Raw genomic sequence first — 19,473 nt, 5'->3', positions numbered from 1 at the left:
TACAAATATAAAAATACAAAATACAAAAATACAAAATACAAAAATACAAAAATACAAAAATACAAAATACAAAAATACAAAAATACAAAAATACAAAATACAAAAATACAAAAATACAAAAATACAAAAATACAAAAATACAAAAATACAAAAATACAAAAATACAAAAATACAAAAATACAAAAATACAAAAATACAAAAATACAAAAATACAAAAATACAAAAATACAAAAATACAAAAATACAAAAATACAAAAATACAAAAATACAAAAATACAAAATACAAAATACAAAAATACAAAAATACAAAAATACAAAAATACAAAAATACAAAAATACAAAAATACAAAAATACAAAAATACAAAAATACAAAAATACAAAAATACAAAAATAAGCATAAGCATAAGCATAAGCATAGGTGCCCACCCGCAGTTGCTACTCCGTTATTGACCAGGACCTCCAGAAGTTACATCCACGAGCCGTGGAAGATGAGTGGGTGCTATCTTTCCTCGCTTCGCAACTTCTCAAAGGCCCCTATCATGCTGATCCATACCGGCGCCGGCCACGACCAGTGGTAGAGTCACGGGGAAGTGGATGGGAATGTTAGTCCGATACTTGAGTGATAGAGACCGCCCAATCGACTGCTTCTCCGACAAAGTATCACATGAGTTTTGAGGGGGTTAGTAGATGGGTATGAGGTCAGGATTCACGAGTGGCAGTGATGTGACCATGAGCATTTTGTTTATCGGTTGAAAAATTTAAATCTTAGGCAGCCGGCTGCGGAAAGATAAATTATTGATTAGTTAGAAAGTTTTTTAATCGAACGCGTGCCAACCGAGCAGTAGTGCTATGGGCTGGACTTATCAGTCTATTTTTACTAATTGTACAATTTAGATAACGCGTGCAAATTTCAAAAATAGTAAATAAAATACGGTTTACTCTTCATAAAATCGATAGCTTGATGAGTTAATACTAGATCTGCCAGTTGGAATAAATTATTACGATCCACGATTATCAACAAAAAGAAAACAGGACACTACGTAACCGATTCTAATGAAATTAAAACAATAACTTAAACGAACTAAACCGGCGGCGTGCCTTCCAATCAACGATGATAAAAGAAGGACTTATGATAAATAAAATATCAAATGAAAGGCTCGGAAAACACGTTGCAGAGTAACCGCGAGGTCTCGCTACTCACAATCGAATAATAAAAAAAAAATGCAAAAACGCGCGATAATGGTCTATCCTATATGTCAGCGCGAAAAAAAAAGCAAACCAAAAAAAGAACATTTTAATCGCGCGATTCTTTTTAAACTGACGACGATTCTGTTTTCGCTCCATTTTGTGTGCCTCTGCGGCGCACACACACACCGATGAAACCTCTCGAACATTCGGAACTCTTCCTCTTTCCGCAGTCGTCCCAATTCCCCAAAAAACGCGCCCGCAACAAAGCAAACCAAAAAAAAGAACTTTTCAATCGCGCGATTCTTTTTCAACTGACGGCGATTCTTTTTTCGCTCCACTTTGTGTGCCTCTGCGGCGCACACACACACCGATGAAACCTCTTCCTCTTTCCGCAATCGTCCCACTTCACCACAATAAAGCGCCCGGAACGAAGCAAACCAAAAAAAGAACTTTTCAATCGCGCGATTCTTTTTCAACTGACGGCGATTCTTTTTTCGCTCTACTTTGTGTGCCTCTGCGGCGCACACACACACCGATGAAACCTTTCGAACATTCGGAACTCTTCCTCTTTCCGCAATCGTCCCACTTCACCACAATAACGCGCCCGGAACGAAGCAAACCAAAAAAAGAACTTTTCAATCGCGCGATTCTTTTTCAACTCCAAAAATACAAAAATACAAAAATACAAAAATACAAAAATACAAAAATACAAAAATACAAAAATACAAAAATACAAAAATACAAAAATACAAAAATACAAAAATACAAAAATACAAAAATACAAAAATACAAAAATACAAAAATACAAAAATACAAAAATACAAAAATACAAAAATACAAAAATACAAAAATACAAAAATACAAAAATACAAAAATACAAAAATACAAAATACAAAAATACAAAAATACAAAAATACAAAAATACAAAAATAAAAATACAAAAATACAAAAATACAAAAATACAAAAATACAAAAACAAAATACAAAATACAAAAATACAAAAATACAAAATACAAAAATACAAAAATACAAAAATACAAAATACAAAAATACAAAATACAAAAAAAAATACAAAAATACAAAAATACAAAAATACAAAAATACAAAATACAAAAATACAAAAATACAAAAATACAAAAATACAAAAATACAAAAATACAAAAATACAAAAATACAAAAATACAAAAATACAAAAATACAAAAATACAAAAATACAAAAATACAAAAATACAAAAATACAAAATACAAAATACAAAAATACAAAAATACAAAATACAAAAATACAAAAATACAAAAATACAAAAATACAAAAATACAAAAATACAAAAATACAAAAATACAAAAATACAAAAATACAAAAATACAAAAATACAAAATACAAAAATACAAAATACAAAATACAAAATACAAAAATACAAAATACAAAAATACAAAAATACAAAATACAAAAATACAAAAATACAAAAATACAAAAATACAAAATACAAAAATACAAAAATACAAAAATACAAAAATACAAAATACAAAAATACAAAAATACAAAAATACAAAATACAAAAATACAAAAATACAAAATACAAAAATACAAAAATACAAAATACAAAAATACAAAAATACAAAATACAAAATACAAAATACAAAAATACAAAAATACAAAAATACAAAAATACAAAAATACAAAAATACAAAAATAAAAAATACAAAAATACAAAATACAAAATACAAAAATACAAAAATACAAAAATACAAAAATACAAAAATACAAAAATACAAAAATACAAAATACAAAAATACAAAAATACAAAAATACAAAATATAAAAATACACAAAATACAAAAATACAAAAATACAAAATACAAAAATACAAAAATACAAAATACAAAAATACAAAAATACAAAAATACAAAAATACAAAATACAAAAATACAAAAATACAAAAATACAAAAATACAAAAATACAAAAATAAAAATACAAATACAAAAATACAAAAATACAAAATACAAAAATACAAAAATACAAAAATAAAAAAAAAAAAAATACAAAATACAAAATACAAAAATACAAAAATACAAAAATACAAAAATACAAAAATACAAAAATACAAAAATACAAAAATACTAAAATACAAAAATACAAAAATACTAAAATACAAAAATACAAAAATACAAAAATACAAAAATACAAAAATACAAAAATACAAAAATACAAAAATACAAAAATACAAAAATACAAAAATACAAAAATACAAAAATACAAAAATACAAAAATACAAAAATACAAAATACAAAAATACAAAATACAAAAATACAAAATACAAAAATACAAAAATACAAAATACAAAAATACAAAAATAAAAAATACAAAATACAAAAATACAAAATACAAAAATACAAAAATACAAAAATACAAAATACAAAAATACAAAAATACAAAATACAAAAATACAAAAATACAAAAATACAAAAATACAAAAATACAAAAATACAAAAATACAAAAATACAAAAATACAAAGATACAAAAATACAAAAATACAAAAATACAAAAATACAAAAATACAAAAATACAAAAATACAAAAATACAAAAATACAAAAATCCAAAAATACAAAAATACAAAAATACAAAAATACAAAAATACCAAAAAATACAAAAATACCAAAAAATACAAAAATACAAATTAAAATTAACATAATTTAACTTAATTTAACTTAATTCAACTTAATTCAACTTAATTCAACTTAATTCAACTTAATTCAACCTAATTCAACTTAATTCAACTTAATTCAACTTAATTCAACTTAATTCAACTTAATTCAACTTAATTCAACTTAATTCAACTTAATTCAACTTAATTCAATTAAATTCAACTTAATTTAGCTTAATTTAACTTACTTTAATTTAATTCAACTTAATTGAACTTAATTTAACTTAATTTAACTTAATTTAACTTAATTTAACTTAATTTAACATAATTTAACTTAATTTAACTTAATTTAACTTAATATAACTTAATTTAACTTAATTTAACTTAATTTAACTTAATTTAACTTAATTTAACTTTTTTTTTCAAATAGGGCTTTTGGGTTTGATATCACCTCGTCCGTCCTTGAGACTAACTTTTGTGATGTATCCCTGTTTACTCTACACAGTTAGCCGGTTACTCGTACCCATTGACTTGGGGTAGCGAGTTGGTTGTTGGCTGACCTGTGCTTTTATCCCATTCTGGTATGATACAGTTCATGAAACTGATCATCTTTTTGGGATGAGTGCGCCATACGGCGTATGGCGAGAGAAGGCGACTTCCTAGGGAATTCAGCCTTCGAGTAGCAATTGCTCCACAGGTGCAGAGCAAATGCGCAGGGCTTTCCAGCTCTGTGTTGCAGAAGCGGCATATGTCGTTGTCGACCATACCGAGTTTTTTGAGGTGATACTTTGCAGGACAGTGCCCTGTAAGCAGCCCCATTACAGTGCGCAGTTCACTACGTTTTAGACCAATAAGCTTATTGGTAATTGCAAGTTTTGGTGTAATGAAGTTTTTGGCTTGTCTACACCCCTGTGTTGCAAACCATGTGGAAGAAATTTGGTTATCCTCCCATTTTTTTAACTCGTACTTTACAGCACATTTTGATGTACCCAGAAATGGTTCAGGACCAACAAATTTAGCCGATGACCCCTGCCTAGCGAGCTGATCGGCAAACTCGTTCCCCTGATCCCACAGTGCCCAGGTACCCAGAACAAAGATACTTTGTTCCGGCGGGACAGCTCCCGTAGTACGTCGATGCAGTCCCAAACGAGTTTGGACTCCACCCTTGCGGCTTTCAGAGCTAGCAGTGCTGCCTGACTGTCCGAGAATATACCGATTTTCGCATGCCTATAGTTCTTTTAAGGCAACGCACAGCGCAGGAGTATATAGCATAGACTTCTGCTTGAAAAACGGTGGGCCATTTACCCATCGAGATGGATAGTTTGATCCCTGGTCCAAAGATCCCAGCTCCAGTGAGATCACCTATTTTGGAGCCATCTGTATAGAAGCAGATAGTTCCTGGTGGAAGTTCTGGCCCCCAGCACACCAGAGTCTACGAGTTGTTTCAACTGTATCGTATGGAGTGTCTATGTTGGGTCTCGCTTCCATGCAGTCTGTAACTGTTGTTACTAGAGGAGTTATGTCGAACTCCTTCATGATGCGCAGGTGACCCGTTAGATCACCTTCGTAGTTGATATTATGCCTTCGCTGTCGTAGTGCTCCAGTCTCCGCTTCCTTCTTGACGTAAAGATGTAGTGGTAGAATGTGGAGCAGTGCCTCCATTGCAGCGGTCGGTGTTGTTTTCATAGCACTTGTGATGGAGAGGCAGGCCAACCGCTGAACCTTGTTCAACTTTGCTTGCGCCGTCCTCTCGTTCACTTTTGGCCACCATACGAGAGACGCGTATGTTAGCCTCGGTCGTGCTATGGTGGTGTAAGACCAGAGAGCCAGTTGAGGCGAGAGGCCCCAGGTCTTTCCGAACAGTTTACTGCAGGTCCAGATGGCCGATATTGCTTTTTTAACGGCGTAATCCAGATGTGAGTTCCAGTTCATTTTGCGATCCAGGAAAACTCCTAGATACTTGACTTCAGAACTGAAGTCGAGCCGAACACCTTTAATCACCGGCGGAGAAATGTTATGTTTTCTCCGCCTAGTGAAAGGAATTAAAACGGTTTTGTTGGGGTTGATGGATAGTCCGTCTTGTGTGCACCAGTGAATGATGTAGTTGAGACCTGACTGCAACCTGCACGAGATCGTCGCGTCACATTTGCCCCTGATGATGAGGGTAACATCGTCAGCATATCCTATGACTTCGTACCCTAGTTCGGAGAGATTTTGTAGAAGTGTATCTACTACTAGCGACCAAAGCAAGGGTGAGAGTACCCCTCCTTGCGGACATCCTTTGGCCGCTTTCACGACTACAGTTGTATCTCCTAGCGATGCAGAAATTTCCCTGCTCTTAAGCATGGTTTCTATCCAGTTCGTGGTTGTAGCGTCTATTCCTCTGTTGAGAAGTGCCGTTTTGATTGATCCGTATGATGTGTTGTCGAAAGCTCCCTCAATGTCCAGAAACGCCCCTAGAACCGTTTCTTGATGCCTAAGTGATTTTTCAACAAGCGTCACCAGATGATGTAACGCGGATTCCGTAGATTTACCCGATTGGTAAGCATGTTGATGCCTGTGCAGCGGAGAGTTTTTCAGGAGCTCCGCACGGATATAATTATCCGTGATTTTTTCCATAAGTTTTAACAGTGTGGATGTCAGACTTATGGGTCTGAAGGCTTTAGGCAAAGTCTTGTCAGGTTTGCCAGCCTTTGGTAAGAAGATCACCTTAACCTTGCCCCAGCTTTCCGGGATGTATCCTAGAATATAGCTAGAGCGAAATATTGTGATCATTTCGGGCAAGATGATGTCGCCCGCTTTTGTAAGAAGATGGGAAGTATACCGTCGGGTCCAGAAGATTTCAGGGGCTCAAAAGCATGGAGAGCCCACTTGATCGACGTACTTGTGAACATACGTCGAGCAAGATGGATTGCCTCTACCTGAACGCTTCTTCGCACGTTGAAGTCCGCTGGTCTGTTGGTAACTGCTTCATCCTTAGTTGATGATCCAGGAAAATGAGTGGACATAAGCACGTCCAGAGTATCCTTGTTTGTTTTCGCGAGACTTCCGTCTTCCGTTCTTAATTGCCCAAGACCATTAGTATGATCTTTGGACAGCGCCTTTTGTAGTCGGGTAGCTACGGGCATTGTCGCAATGCTTTCACAGAATCTTTTTTTCGATTCTTTCTTAGCATTCCGCAACTCAGCGTTGTATTTGGTGAGAGCTGCTCTATGGGCATCCCAGTTTCCCGAGAGTTTAACCCTGTTGAACAAGCGTCTTGCTTCTTTGCGAAGATCTGCCAGCTTTTCGCTCCACCAGGGAACGTCACGGCACACCCTCCTTTTTTTCAACGGACAGCTTGCGTTGAACGCCTCTATGATCCTTCCCTGAAGATTTTCCGCTTCAGTTTCCAGTTCCATAGGAGTCCGAATTTTTGGATTGATCGGCATTCGCGTACCTTGCAGGTGTTCCTTGAAGGCATTCCAGTCCGTTTTAGCGGGAATTCTATATTCCTCAGTTTCCAGCGCCTTGGCTTCGATGTTGAAGACAATGTGCCTGTGGTCAGATAGGCTGGGCTCGTCCGAAACGTGCCAGTTTTTAACTTTTTCGGAGATTGAGGAACTACACAAGGTGAGATCCAGTACCTCTTGTCGAATAGCGTTGATAAAAGTAGGTTTGTCTCCCTCGTTGCATACATTGACATCGTTTGACGAAAGGTATTCAAGAAGGCACTCACCTCTTTTATTTATGTCCGTGCTGCTCCAGATCGTGTGATGTGCGTTGGCGTCGCATCCAATTAGAAATGGTTTGTTGACGTCTCTGCAGTATCTCACGAAAGCTGTGGTTTCAAGTGGCGGTACGTCGTCCTGGTCACCAGGGAAGTAAGCCGACGCAATTATCAGCTCCTGTTTTCCCGTGGCTGTGGGGACTTCTACCGTGATTGCAACGATGTCTCGCTGGATGAATTCTGTAATGGGAGTATATTTAATACCACAGCGCAACAGAATGGCAGTCCTGGGCTTAGACTGAGTGTTGCAGTAGATTAACTTACTGTTTTGTGGTGGTAATCCAAGAATCTTCGTGTTGTTAACCCACGGTTCTTGTAGTAGAGCAATAGTTATTTGCTCTTTCGTGAATCTCCGGCTTAGGACACTGGAGGCGCCCTTCGCGTGATGGAGATTCACTTGCAAGCAGCGAATGCTGCTCATTATTGGGATGAGGAACTGCCAGTTGCCGGACCCGCTAGTGGCCCGGTTTTGAACGGCAGTTACCCGCAGCTGTAGAGCCGTTTTTCTTGGATGCTCCCGCGATGGCAGATTCCAGTGGCTGAATGCGGCCAGTTAAGGGCCACGACCAACACCTTGCAGATTGCTCTGTTTGTTTTTGCTAGAACCAGGTGGTTGGAGCTTCTTGTTTGAGCTTGCACCTTGCGGAACCTTCCATGGTTTCGTCTTGCGACTACTTCAAAGTGGTTGTTGCTTGGATTCAGACTCAGACTTTTGCAGAACCGTCCCTGGCTTCGCGTTAACGTCAATCCGGTCAAGTGGTTGCGAGCAGCTCGGTTGAGCGCCCGATAGAACCTTCCTCTCCGTATTTTGACTGTCCTGAGCAGGTGGTTGCGGAACATGTTCCGTTTGAACCTTCCCTGTCAAGGTAGCAGAATCTTTCTGGTCGGAGTTGGCCGTTGATCCCGTAACTTTCCGCAGACGTGCCTTACCAAACGTGTAGTTCAGTTGGAAGTGCTGCGCTGCGACTTGTTCCGCGGATTTCTCGTCCATCTCGATCAGCAGTTCGATGGTCTTCGAGTGTTCCGTTCTACGAGCGACCTTCCACTGCTCAGTGCGGAAGTCATCGTTTTGGTTCTGGACAAGTCTTATAATGTCCTCACTGGTGTACTGAAGACTATCTTGGAAATATCCCAAGAATAAGACTTGTTTTGGCAGGTCAGCAAGGTTTACAGCAACGAGCTCCGCACCTTCCCATGGTTGAAGCTTATTCACCACCTCTTTTGTCCAGCCAGCGGTCGCCTCATCAGCGCAAGCGAGGATGAGATAACCGTATTTGAAAGTGCAGTTCCTGTATTTCGGTCTGACGACGGGTGTCTCCAGCTTGATAATCAGGTCCAGCAGTTGCGTGCGGATAGCTTTCAGCTCTTCCGTAGTTAACGTTTTGGCGGGGTATCCTAGTGGAATGACAGCGACATGGATCGCTTCAGCCACTTCCTTGTAGGAGATCATCCCGGCTTGGGCAGCCGGTGGTGGTGCGGGTCCTTAAGATCCACGGTTTCTAATCCGTTTCTTATCGGGTCCCTTACCTTGACCGCTGCTGTTCGGCGAAGGTTCATCCTTCGATCGTTGGCGCTTGATGAGGTAGTTTTGTTCTACCGGCACTAGTGCAAGTTCACGCGCTTCCTTGGGCGGATGTCCGTTCCGGACAAAGTAGTCCATTCGGCGAAGCTGTGCGTTGGTCATCTTCGGTTTGCCTGGCTTCCTGCGCTTCCTGTTGCTTCCGGCTGGATCAACTGGAGTAGGCGTCACGCTCCCCGAAGTGTCCCCCGAAGAATGCAACGAATCGTTGTCACCTGGTGGGATCCCAGGACCAGCACTTTGGTCCTCAGGTGCATCCACCTCCATAGATCGTTGGGGTGAGTCAAGAACGGATGAAGAATTTAACTTAATTTAACTTAATTTAACTTAATTTAACTTAATTTAACTTAATTTAACTTAATTTTACCTAATTTAACTTAATTTAACTTAATTTAACTTAATTTAACTTAATTTAACTTAATTTAACTTAATTTAACTTAATTTAACTTAATCTAACTTAATTTAACTTCATTTAACTTATTTCAACTTAATTTAACTTAATTTAACTGAATTTATTTGAATTTTACTGAATTTAACTGAATTTAACTTAATTTAACTTAATTTAACTTAATTTAACTTAATTTAATATAATTTAACTTAATTTAACTTAATTTAACTTAATATAACTTAATTTAACTTAATATAACTTAATTTAACTTTATATGACTTAATTTAACTTAATTTAACTTAATGTAACTTAATTTAACTTAATTTATCTTAATTCAACTTAATTTAACTTAATTTAACTTAATTTAACTTAATTTACCTTAATTTAACTTAATTTAACTTAATTTAACTTAATTTAACTTAATTTAACTTAATTTAACTTAATTTAACTTAATTTAACTGAATTTAACTGAATTCAACTGAATTTAACTTAATTTAACTTAATTTAACTTAATTTAACTTAATTTAACTTAATTTAACATAATTTAACTTAATTTAACTTAATTTAACTTAATATAACTTAATTTAACTTAATATAACTTAATTTAACTTTATATGACTTAATTTAACTTAATTTAACTTAATTTAACTTAATTTAACTTAATTTATCTTAATTCAACTTAATTTAACTTAATTTTACTTAATTTAACTTAATTTAACTTAATTTAACTTAAATTAACTTAATTTAACTTAATTTAACTTAATTTAACTTAATTTAACTTAATTTAACTTAATTTAACTTAATTTAACTTAATCTAACTTAATTTAACTTCATTTAACTTATTTCAACTTAATTTAACTTAATTTAACTGAATTTATTTGAATTTTACTGAATTTAACTTAATTTAACCTAATTTAACTTAATTTAACTTAATTTAACTTAATTTAACATAATTTAACTTAATTTAACTTAATTTAACTTAATTTACCTTAATATAACTTAATTTAACTTAATATAACTTAATTTAACTTTATATGACTTAATTTAACTTAATTTAACTTAATTTATCTTAATTCAACTTAATTTAACTTAATTTAACTTAATTTAACTTAATTTAACTTAATTTAACTTAATTTAACTTAATTTAACTTAATTTAACTTAATTTAACTTAATTTAACTGAATTTAACTGAATTCAACTGAATTTAACTTAATTTATCTTAATTTAACTTAATTTAACTTAATTTTACCAAACAACTTTTAACAACAATTGAACTAAATTCTACCAAATGTAACGAAATTTCAAAAAATGTATCTTAGTTTAATTAAATTTAACAAAAATTTCTAGATATAACCACACTTGACTAAATTAATCTCTTTTTTACTATGTGCAGTTTAATTATTCTAAACTTAACTTAAGTTAATTAAACTTGATTTTTAATTAATCATAATTTAACTAAATTTAATTTAATTTATCTAAATTTTACTGATTTTAACAAAATTTAATCAATTTAACTTAATTTAACTGAATTCTACTTTTTTCTAAATTCAACCAAATGTAATTCAAATTAACTTTCACTTAATTTAAAGTAATTTAACATTATTTAACTCTATTTTTTGATGTGCTTCAAATGCATAAAGTGTCTTGCTCGTACGGATCTGTCAAACATTGACCAGTCTATATCTAGACACTCTGTATCCGCAGCCTCCCACCACGTAGACAGATGTCCATACAAAACCCGATTTAATCCCACCTGGGGTGAGACAGAGCCTTTCTTACTAAAGAATATAACAATGGTAGAACTTTTTTCAATTCATAACATCGACTTTGTTTATTTATAACGTCAGCACAAAAGAAAGGCTTATGATGAAAGCAAAGTATTATAAATGATATGATTTCCAAAAGAAATAAAAAACGCAATTTTCACCAAAAGAAAATATTCAATCGTACAATATGCTTGTACGTTTGTAATCAAACAAGCGTTTATGCCAAACGCGATCATAGCAAGCTTCCCATGCGCCATTGACAATGCACACCGCGGTTTTGGTTTTTAGCTTCGGTGAAACGCGTGTGCCGCAGGAAGCTAGCCTAAGAAGCTTCTAAGAAAGTGACAGAGTCAGAGATAGCTATTTTCAACAACCGCACCACTACACACTCAATCGCGAGAACCTTAGGTAGAAAGCCATTGGCGTCGCCAGCATTGAAAACTTTGAAAACGATATAAACGATGAAAGCTTGGAAAGCTCCTATTGGAATCAATGAACCCTTTTAGATAAACTTACGACAAATGAAGTCTACATTTAGGCGTTTTTAAGAGCGCACGAAACAAATTGATTGTAGCCGGATGAATGTCCTATGTCACAAAAGTTTTTGAATAAACATTGGACAGATATGCAAAAACGGACAGGGCAAAAGAAACCGAAAAGCTACGATATCTTACATGTTGTAGAAAACATCGGTAGACAAGCTACTACAAAACGAGTATAAGTCGAGCCTCAAAATATATGCGCCAGCATTCTCGCGCCAGTATTCGAAGCTCAACTTGACAACTTGTCGACATGGCGACGAAGCGTCGAAAATCGATGCAGTGTGATTTTTTGACGATTTTTCCGATTAAAATTCACGCTGAATCGACATATTTACGAAGATGGAAATGACGTCCTGGCTTAAAGTAAAACCTATACCTTTCTTTAGTAAGAAAGGCAAAAAGTAAATCGTTCTAAAAATTGATCGGGATTGCCGATCGATGTCAAATTTGTTTCAGATGCTCACTCATGGTCTGTACTATGAATGTAGCAAGAAATTTTGAATAAAATCAGAAATGAAAAACGTTGGTGAAGGTCACCAGGTGGGCTTTTACCTTTTTTTAGGGATTTTTTTTCTTTTGGTAGGTTAATCAAATGGCTCTAACTCCAGAACCAGATTATGGATCTGGATGAAAATTTGGGAGGTTGTAGAGCTCGAAAAATGCAATTTTTGAGATAAATAAAAAATATGAAAATGAAAAAAATTGACCATATTTTCATTTGAAAACTGTGTATTTTGTTGAAAAGTCTGGCCGCATCCGAAAACAGATGGATATTTTGAAATTTGCGTGGCAACTCGCCCAGGTTCAGCACACTAGCTTTCATCTGCACTCAGAAAAATCGAAATCGGATTTATGGGAGCTGAGAACGGCGCGACACAAAATTTTGCAAAATTTTACCACATACGAACATCACTCGACCTCCACGGAATTTATTTTCTCAAAATTCGAGGATTCGAGATAGACGAGTTCTGTCAAGGTGAATCGATAGAGCGTCGAAAATCGATGCAGTGTGATTTTTGACGATTTTTCCGATTAAAATTCACGCTGAATCGACATATTTACGAAGATGGAAATGACGTCCTGGCTTAAAGTAAAACCTATACCTTTCTTTAGTAAGAAAGGCAATAAAAATATGAAAATGAAAAAATTGACCATATTTTCATTTGAAAACTGTTTATTTTGTTGAAAAGTCTGGCCGCATCCGAAAACAGATGGATATTTTGAAATTTGCGTGGCAACTCGCCCAGGTTCAGCACACTAGCTTTCATCTGCACTCAGAAAAATCGAAATCGGATTTATGGGAGCTGAGAACGGCGCGACACAAAATTTTGCAAAATTTTACCACATACGAACATCACTCGACCTCCACGGAATTTATTTTCTCAAAATTCGAGGATTCGAGATAGACGAGTTCTGTCAAGGTGAATCGATAGAGCGTCGAAAATCGATGCAGTGTGATTTTTTGACGATTTTTCCGATTAAAATTCACGCTGAATCGACATATTTACGAAGATGGAAATGACGTCCTGGCTTAAAGTAAAACCTATACCTTTCTTTAGTAAGAAAGGCAAAAAGTGGAGTGTGGACAAACGCCAGCCTCCACCTCCCCCGCCAAAGGGTTCACGACAAAGGGATGCCACCAATCTTCCAAACAAAAATTAGAGGCTCAACTTCTAACCTCTTTCCCTCAACACAAAAAAAACTTCTCACCTAATCAACTGAAGATCTCAGCCCGCAGAAAGTCTTCCTGGCTTTCAATCCATTCACTCACGCACCATCTCCACCTTTTGCACTTGCACTTTCGACTTTCAAACGCAGAATCGTCACAAAACTCCGCGAACTGAGCGGCTTAAACAGGATCAAACACGATACGAGACGTTCTCTTGCTTTGTGTTGGTCTCGAACTGATGATCTGTCAAAAAATCCATGCTGCCGGTTCCAGCTAGTTTTTCTAATCTAATCTAATCTAATCAGACCCTAGCGCAGCCAATCTTTCGAAGGGATCCTGGAGAGTGCTTTAGGTTAGATGACGCCTAGCACTCTTCTTGTCATTTATTAACATTTGTAGTGCGCCATTGCATTAGCATGCATTGAAACATCACAAGCGTTAAAGCGGCCAGGCCTACTGCGTAAAGCCGTATCGCAGAGATGACTCGTAATTGGGTTGAGTTTGAGCACTGAGTGTTCGAACAACAACTCAATTCTGAATCGACAGGGAGGAAGAAGCGTGGGGACACACCACCATACGCTCCGAGATTTTGGTTGTATTCGTTGGGAGCACCATGCTAAGAAGGTTTGGTACTCCGGGACCCTCTGGGATGGGACATTGTATTTCCACGAATGCCCTGGACACTATTTGCCGTGGTTATAGCGCCACAACTCGCTCTCTGTAATAGTATTTCTAATTCCAGTCCACGCTCACCAAGTCGTCATGGCCTAGTGGTTAGCATTTTTGCTTACCAATCCAAAGGTCAGGGGATCGAACCCCGCCTCGAGCGACTTTGATTTTTCGTTCATGTTCATCATTTCAAATTTCTGTGTTCTTAACTTTCTCGTTGGGAGCAGATGGGCATCGAACCCAGAACCATTCGCTTACAAAGCGAACACCGTAACCAGTCAGCCACGGCCGCTCCTCTGCCGGTTCCAAATTTTCGGTAAAAGTAGCATAATGATTGGACACTCAGTTCTTTGGCAATGCGATGCAAAAATGGTGGTAAAACAAATCATATAACAAATCAACATATATGTTGATTAAAAATAATTTTCAAAACGAAGTTTAAAAGCGCTGTGAATGTTTAGAACCATAGAAAAATATAGCAGCAGACTTTCCATCCCGAGCAGGGGTAAATAACACGGGAATACCAAATTTTGGTATTACTTGAGCAAATAACAGCGACCAAAATGTGCCCTTGGTTGCCCAGTAATAGATGGTAAAATACCATGAAATCATACCAAAAGCTTGTATGTGGAAGGGCACAACAATACCAAACCATGTTATTCCAAGGGTAAAATAATACCTCAAAATAGAACCATTTCAATACCAAGTTGAGGTCTTCTGGATTTTTGAACATTGCTTGAATACCAAAACTTGGTATTGCCATGGTTTTAATTTTAGGTATTCCCGCGCCCTTGGAAAATCTTATTTTGGTATTCCTGTGGTCTTCCACATACATGATTTTGGTATGATTTGATGGTATTTTACCATCTATTACTGGGCAACCAAGATCACATTTTGGTCGCTGATATTTGCACAAGTAATACCAAAATTTGGTATTTTCATACCATTTTAGTGCAGCAGTTGCAGTTAGTGAAAAAACGGAAATGATCCATATGCAACAGCCAAATCTACTTCTCTGATGATTCCATGTTGTTCTTAGTGATATTCTTCACCACACCGAATGCATTTGTCATTGATGAACGGCCTGTGCATGAAGTTCTTGAAGATTCTGAAAATAACAAGATTGAAAAATAAGTGTTATTAAAATAAAACTGGATTGAAATTCACCAAAATTCAATAATCTTTCGATTGACTCTTTTTCAAAGTACATATTTGGTTTTTTCAAGTCATTTTAGCGCCAAATTTATTATCTTGTCCAAATTGGTAAAAAAAATCCCATAGTTTCAGAGAAAATTGATGAAACCTTTCAATACCAAAATAATACCAAAATGTGCCATTTTCCACAATTTCAAGTCATTTCTGTAGGGGTATATCAAAAATGTTTAAAATCAAGTTCAAAATTTCCGTTTTCAATGAAAGCATTCGCTTTGAGACATCATTTTAAAGCAAAATTAATTATTTTGTCAAAATTGTTCAAAATTTTCCCATAGTTTCAGAGGAATTTGATAAAACACTTTAATACCAAAAAAATACCAAAATGTGCCATCCTGACTTAGAAAATTTTCAACAATTTCAAGTCATTTCTTTAGGAGGTATATCAAAAATGTTTAAAATCAAGTTTGAAATTTACGGTTTTCAATGAAAGCATTTGCTTTGAGACATAATTTTAGCGCAAAATTAATTATTTTGTCAAAATTGGTCAAAATTTTCCCATAGTTTCAGAGGAATTTGATAAAACACTGTAATACCAAAAGAATACCAATATGTGGTGTTCGACCATTGACAAATTCTGCAATTTTGCAATATCAAAACAATACCTTAAATTGGTATGATGGCACATTTTGCTCTTGCATAATCATTAAGACAAATTTTAAAGGGTCCAGGAATACCAAAATTTGGTACTGATACCAGAGAAAGGTATTATTACGCATTTCCCTTGTTATTTACCCATGCTCGGGTACTGCCCCTTTGTCTGCGTGTTTCACTCCCGGTTTGTTGATGCTAAGAATAAAACAAATTTTAATTAAATTCTTCCGAATAAAAATCAATAATGGTGTTGTTGCCACCTTTAGCAACACTTTCTTGAAATTATGCCAGAGTAGTGGTATAATAAAGTATACCATCGCCGATACGCGGCGCTACTTGTTCTTGAGAAAAAAGTGATACAACTTGTTTTTGACAGTTGGACTTCTATTCTTTGGCTTAATCTAACTAATATTTGACTTGCATGCAAGTTGGAAAAACTTGAATGAGAACCAACTGAAAATATAATTTTAAAATAACTATAAATATGCGTAGAAACAATAAAATTTTAAAACCAGGTGTGTTTCAGAAAGGGAAAACGTGGACTTTAAGATACATGTATTGGTTTATTTGTTTATTCAATAGTTCTTTTGTAAAATAGTCGACAAAGTAGCTTATTTTGACCTAAACCAATATTTAAAACGGGTGTATCTCAAAATTGGGACCATTTGGAGCAATTCTGGACCCGGATTCGGATTCAGCAGGCAAAATTCTACTAGGAACACATATACTCGTCTCAGAGACAACATCTTGTTGGACTGTGTTATTTCAGCCAGGGAACCCCAAGAAAAATTTTGAACCCTATCCGAGCCTTTTTTGTTTTTTTCCATACTGTTTTCGTGGGGAATATCTGTATGCTTAAATAATGCGAATTATCCGATAACTCAATAAGTGTTTTAATAAAAATTTCAGAAGTTTGGCATGTTTTTTCAGTGATTCAAAATCATAACATCAAAAGACCTTAAAACTCACCCTAATAATTTTCATCTACTTTTTTTTCTAGGTGATGGTGAGTTAGAAAACAGCGTGGATATCGATAAGGATTCTTCTGTGACAAATGAAAAGGAGAAAAGCTTTATAATAGTCTGGCATGTCGATAATTCATAACATCCTAAGGCTGAATTGAAAAATAATGAAATAAACTTATAAACTTGTATGAAAGTATTTATTTTATTTCGCTTTCTTTGCATAAACCTAAGCCGTATTGTTATACAAGTTTTTTTTTGTCTTTAAACTTGTATTTTATTTAACACACATAAAATTGCCTAACTACACAGAAAAAAATGTGAATTTACTTGACACGGAAAAAATGAATCGAATGTAAACTCAGTTGATGTAAACTTGAGATTCGACGTAAACGGTTGAATCACTCGTAAAATCGTGTTTTACGTATAATTTGTTGAAAATTTACATCAAATTGCACTTAATTTTAAATGTTTAAATGACGTGCACAAATGTTACATCATAAATGATGTAACATTCGGAATATTTTTTGTGTGTACAACATTGTTTGTATCTTTTATAAAAGTTTTTGCATCTGAAGCGGTACAGCATTTGAAAACTACCCTCTCCGATCCTGCTCAAATTTGGCAGGGCCGTTGATACTATCAGAACATGCAAGAATCCCGAATTACGTCCAAATTGGACCACCCTCAATTTTGGTACCTCCCAAAAATTGACTTTTGGCGACTTTCGAGCAAAACTACTGTTGTCAAACGGCGATAGCTCAGGAACCTGTAACCGATGGCAGTTCCTCACCCAATTGTTACTGTGTCTCTGTTTGTTTTGCGTTAAATATATGTGCTAAAATACAGGAAAATGCTTCAGTTGTTGGGCGGAGCTTCACTACTCCCACTGGCTAGGGCAAACAAGAGCCAAGACACCCTAGCAGTACGCAGCCAGTTCCATACCCCCACGATTGCTACCCCACTAGAACGAGACTACAGGCTTTGGTAGCCGATTGGTAGCAGCGGATGACAGGTGCCTGGTAGGTGGCAATACCGGAGATGACTTCAAAGGCAAGAACCGGGACTCGGTCTATTTGCCCGGAAGACCTGTAACCGAACAGACTGACAGTGCCTGAGTCAGTCGGATTGCCTGAGTCAGTCGGATAATTTTATACCGTTCCCGACTAGTTTTACCGTAACCGATGGGAATAATATTAATGTTTATGGACCTAGTCCTGCACTGCTTGAACGGCAGCTTACAGTCAGTACCAACCAGAATTGTCAAACACGCCAAACAAATTGTATGCCACACACCACAAAAACAATGCAATGCTAAACCAAGCAGCAAACAATCCCTCACCACCCGGCAATATCAATCAATCCCACCCTACACTACTTGTAGCTCCTCTAGAGCAACCAGTATCTAAGCTAAATGGTACTACGTCTCTCGATTCCTCCCAACTGAGACCCCTGGAAACTTGATTCGCTACATTCGACACCAAACGAATTGCCCGCATAAACGAGAACCTTAAAAAAACTTTGTGTTAAATGGTTTTCTCACCATTTCAGAGATCGTAACCACTATTTGAAAAATGGTAGGAAAACCTTAAAAATACCATATCGGAAATGGTACCCTACCATTTTTCATAAAGTTCGACCATCTGAATTGAGGGTGGTTAGCAACGGTAACCTTAAAAATTCCCGAACAACGTTTCGTCAAATTACCATTTGTGTAATGGTAAAAATAAAGTTAATTTTCGCGTAAAAGCGACCTTTTTCCATCGGTTTTTACTGTTTCAGAAATGGTTTTTAAATGGTATTTTAAGGTTTTTCTTGAAAATTTAACCTTGGGTCTACTATTTAAGAAAGGGTTTGTAAATGTTTTTTTTAGGGTTTTTCTTGCTATTTTTACCTAGCGCTACTATTTTGGAAATAGTTTTCATAAGGTTGTTTAAGGTTTATCCTACATTTTTTCCCAGTTTCACTATTTGAGAAATAGTTTTCAAATGGTAAATTAAAGTTTATCATGCAAATTTACTACTTTTTGAGAAATAGTTTTGAAATGGTTTTTAAAAGTTTTTCTTAGATTTTTTACCTACCTATTTTTTACAGAATTGTTCACTTTTTGACGGATGGTTCACAACAATAATATTTGAACTTAAGCGGCGATGTCGATTCTGATTAGTTGATCATACTGCCAAAATCGTCCAAACCTGAAAAAGTAAGAAGAAAAAATCACAAAGTATCAAGTTGAATATAAAATTCAAATATAATTTGTACTTATCTGATTATTCAGATTGATTGATGCCAATCGTTTGTTCGCTTGGTCGCATCCTCGGCGGAACAATATTGTCGGCCGGCTGCCGGCAAAATCTCTTTTGATCACCGATCGAGTTCTCCAGCACCAGCTGTTCCGTTTTTATCAAGTTCTCTCCACGGCGCTGAAATGATCAACAAGAAAAATATAAACAAAGTATTTGGTAAATCAAATGATTTGTTTGAAAATTA

General features: G+C 35.3%; 1 protein-coding gene across 5 annotated transcripts in view; it reads left to right on the top strand.

Annotated features, from left to right (window-relative positions):
* The window catches only part of LOC119770216 (JNK-interacting protein 3), a 427,739-nt gene extending 410,557 nt beyond the window's left edge, over positions 1-17,182 (top strand). For 4 of the 5 annotated variants that reach the window (XM_038264656.1, XM_038264655.1, XM_038264654.1 and 1 more), the window contains exon 12: positions 17,022-17,182. In XM_038264656.1, the coding sequence (XP_038120584.1) occupies positions 17,022-17,125 (104 nt within the window). In that variant the 3' untranslated portion in view covers positions 17,126-17,182. The remainder of the gene's footprint in view (positions 1-17,021) is intronic. The other variant, XM_038264657.1, reaches the window with a different exon arrangement.
* The last annotated feature ends 2,291 nt before the right edge of the window (positions 17,183-19,473 follow it).

The sequence above is a fragment of the Culex quinquefasciatus genome, chromosome 3, assembly GCF_015732765.1.
Source record: "Culex quinquefasciatus strain JHB chromosome 3, VPISU_Cqui_1.0_pri_paternal, whole genome shotgun sequence".
NCBI classification, from domain to species: Eukaryota; Metazoa; Arthropoda; class Insecta; order Diptera; family Culicidae; genus Culex; species Culex quinquefasciatus.
Note: the sequence above shows the minus strand (reverse complement) of the source record. Positions and strands in the feature narration are given on the sequence as shown.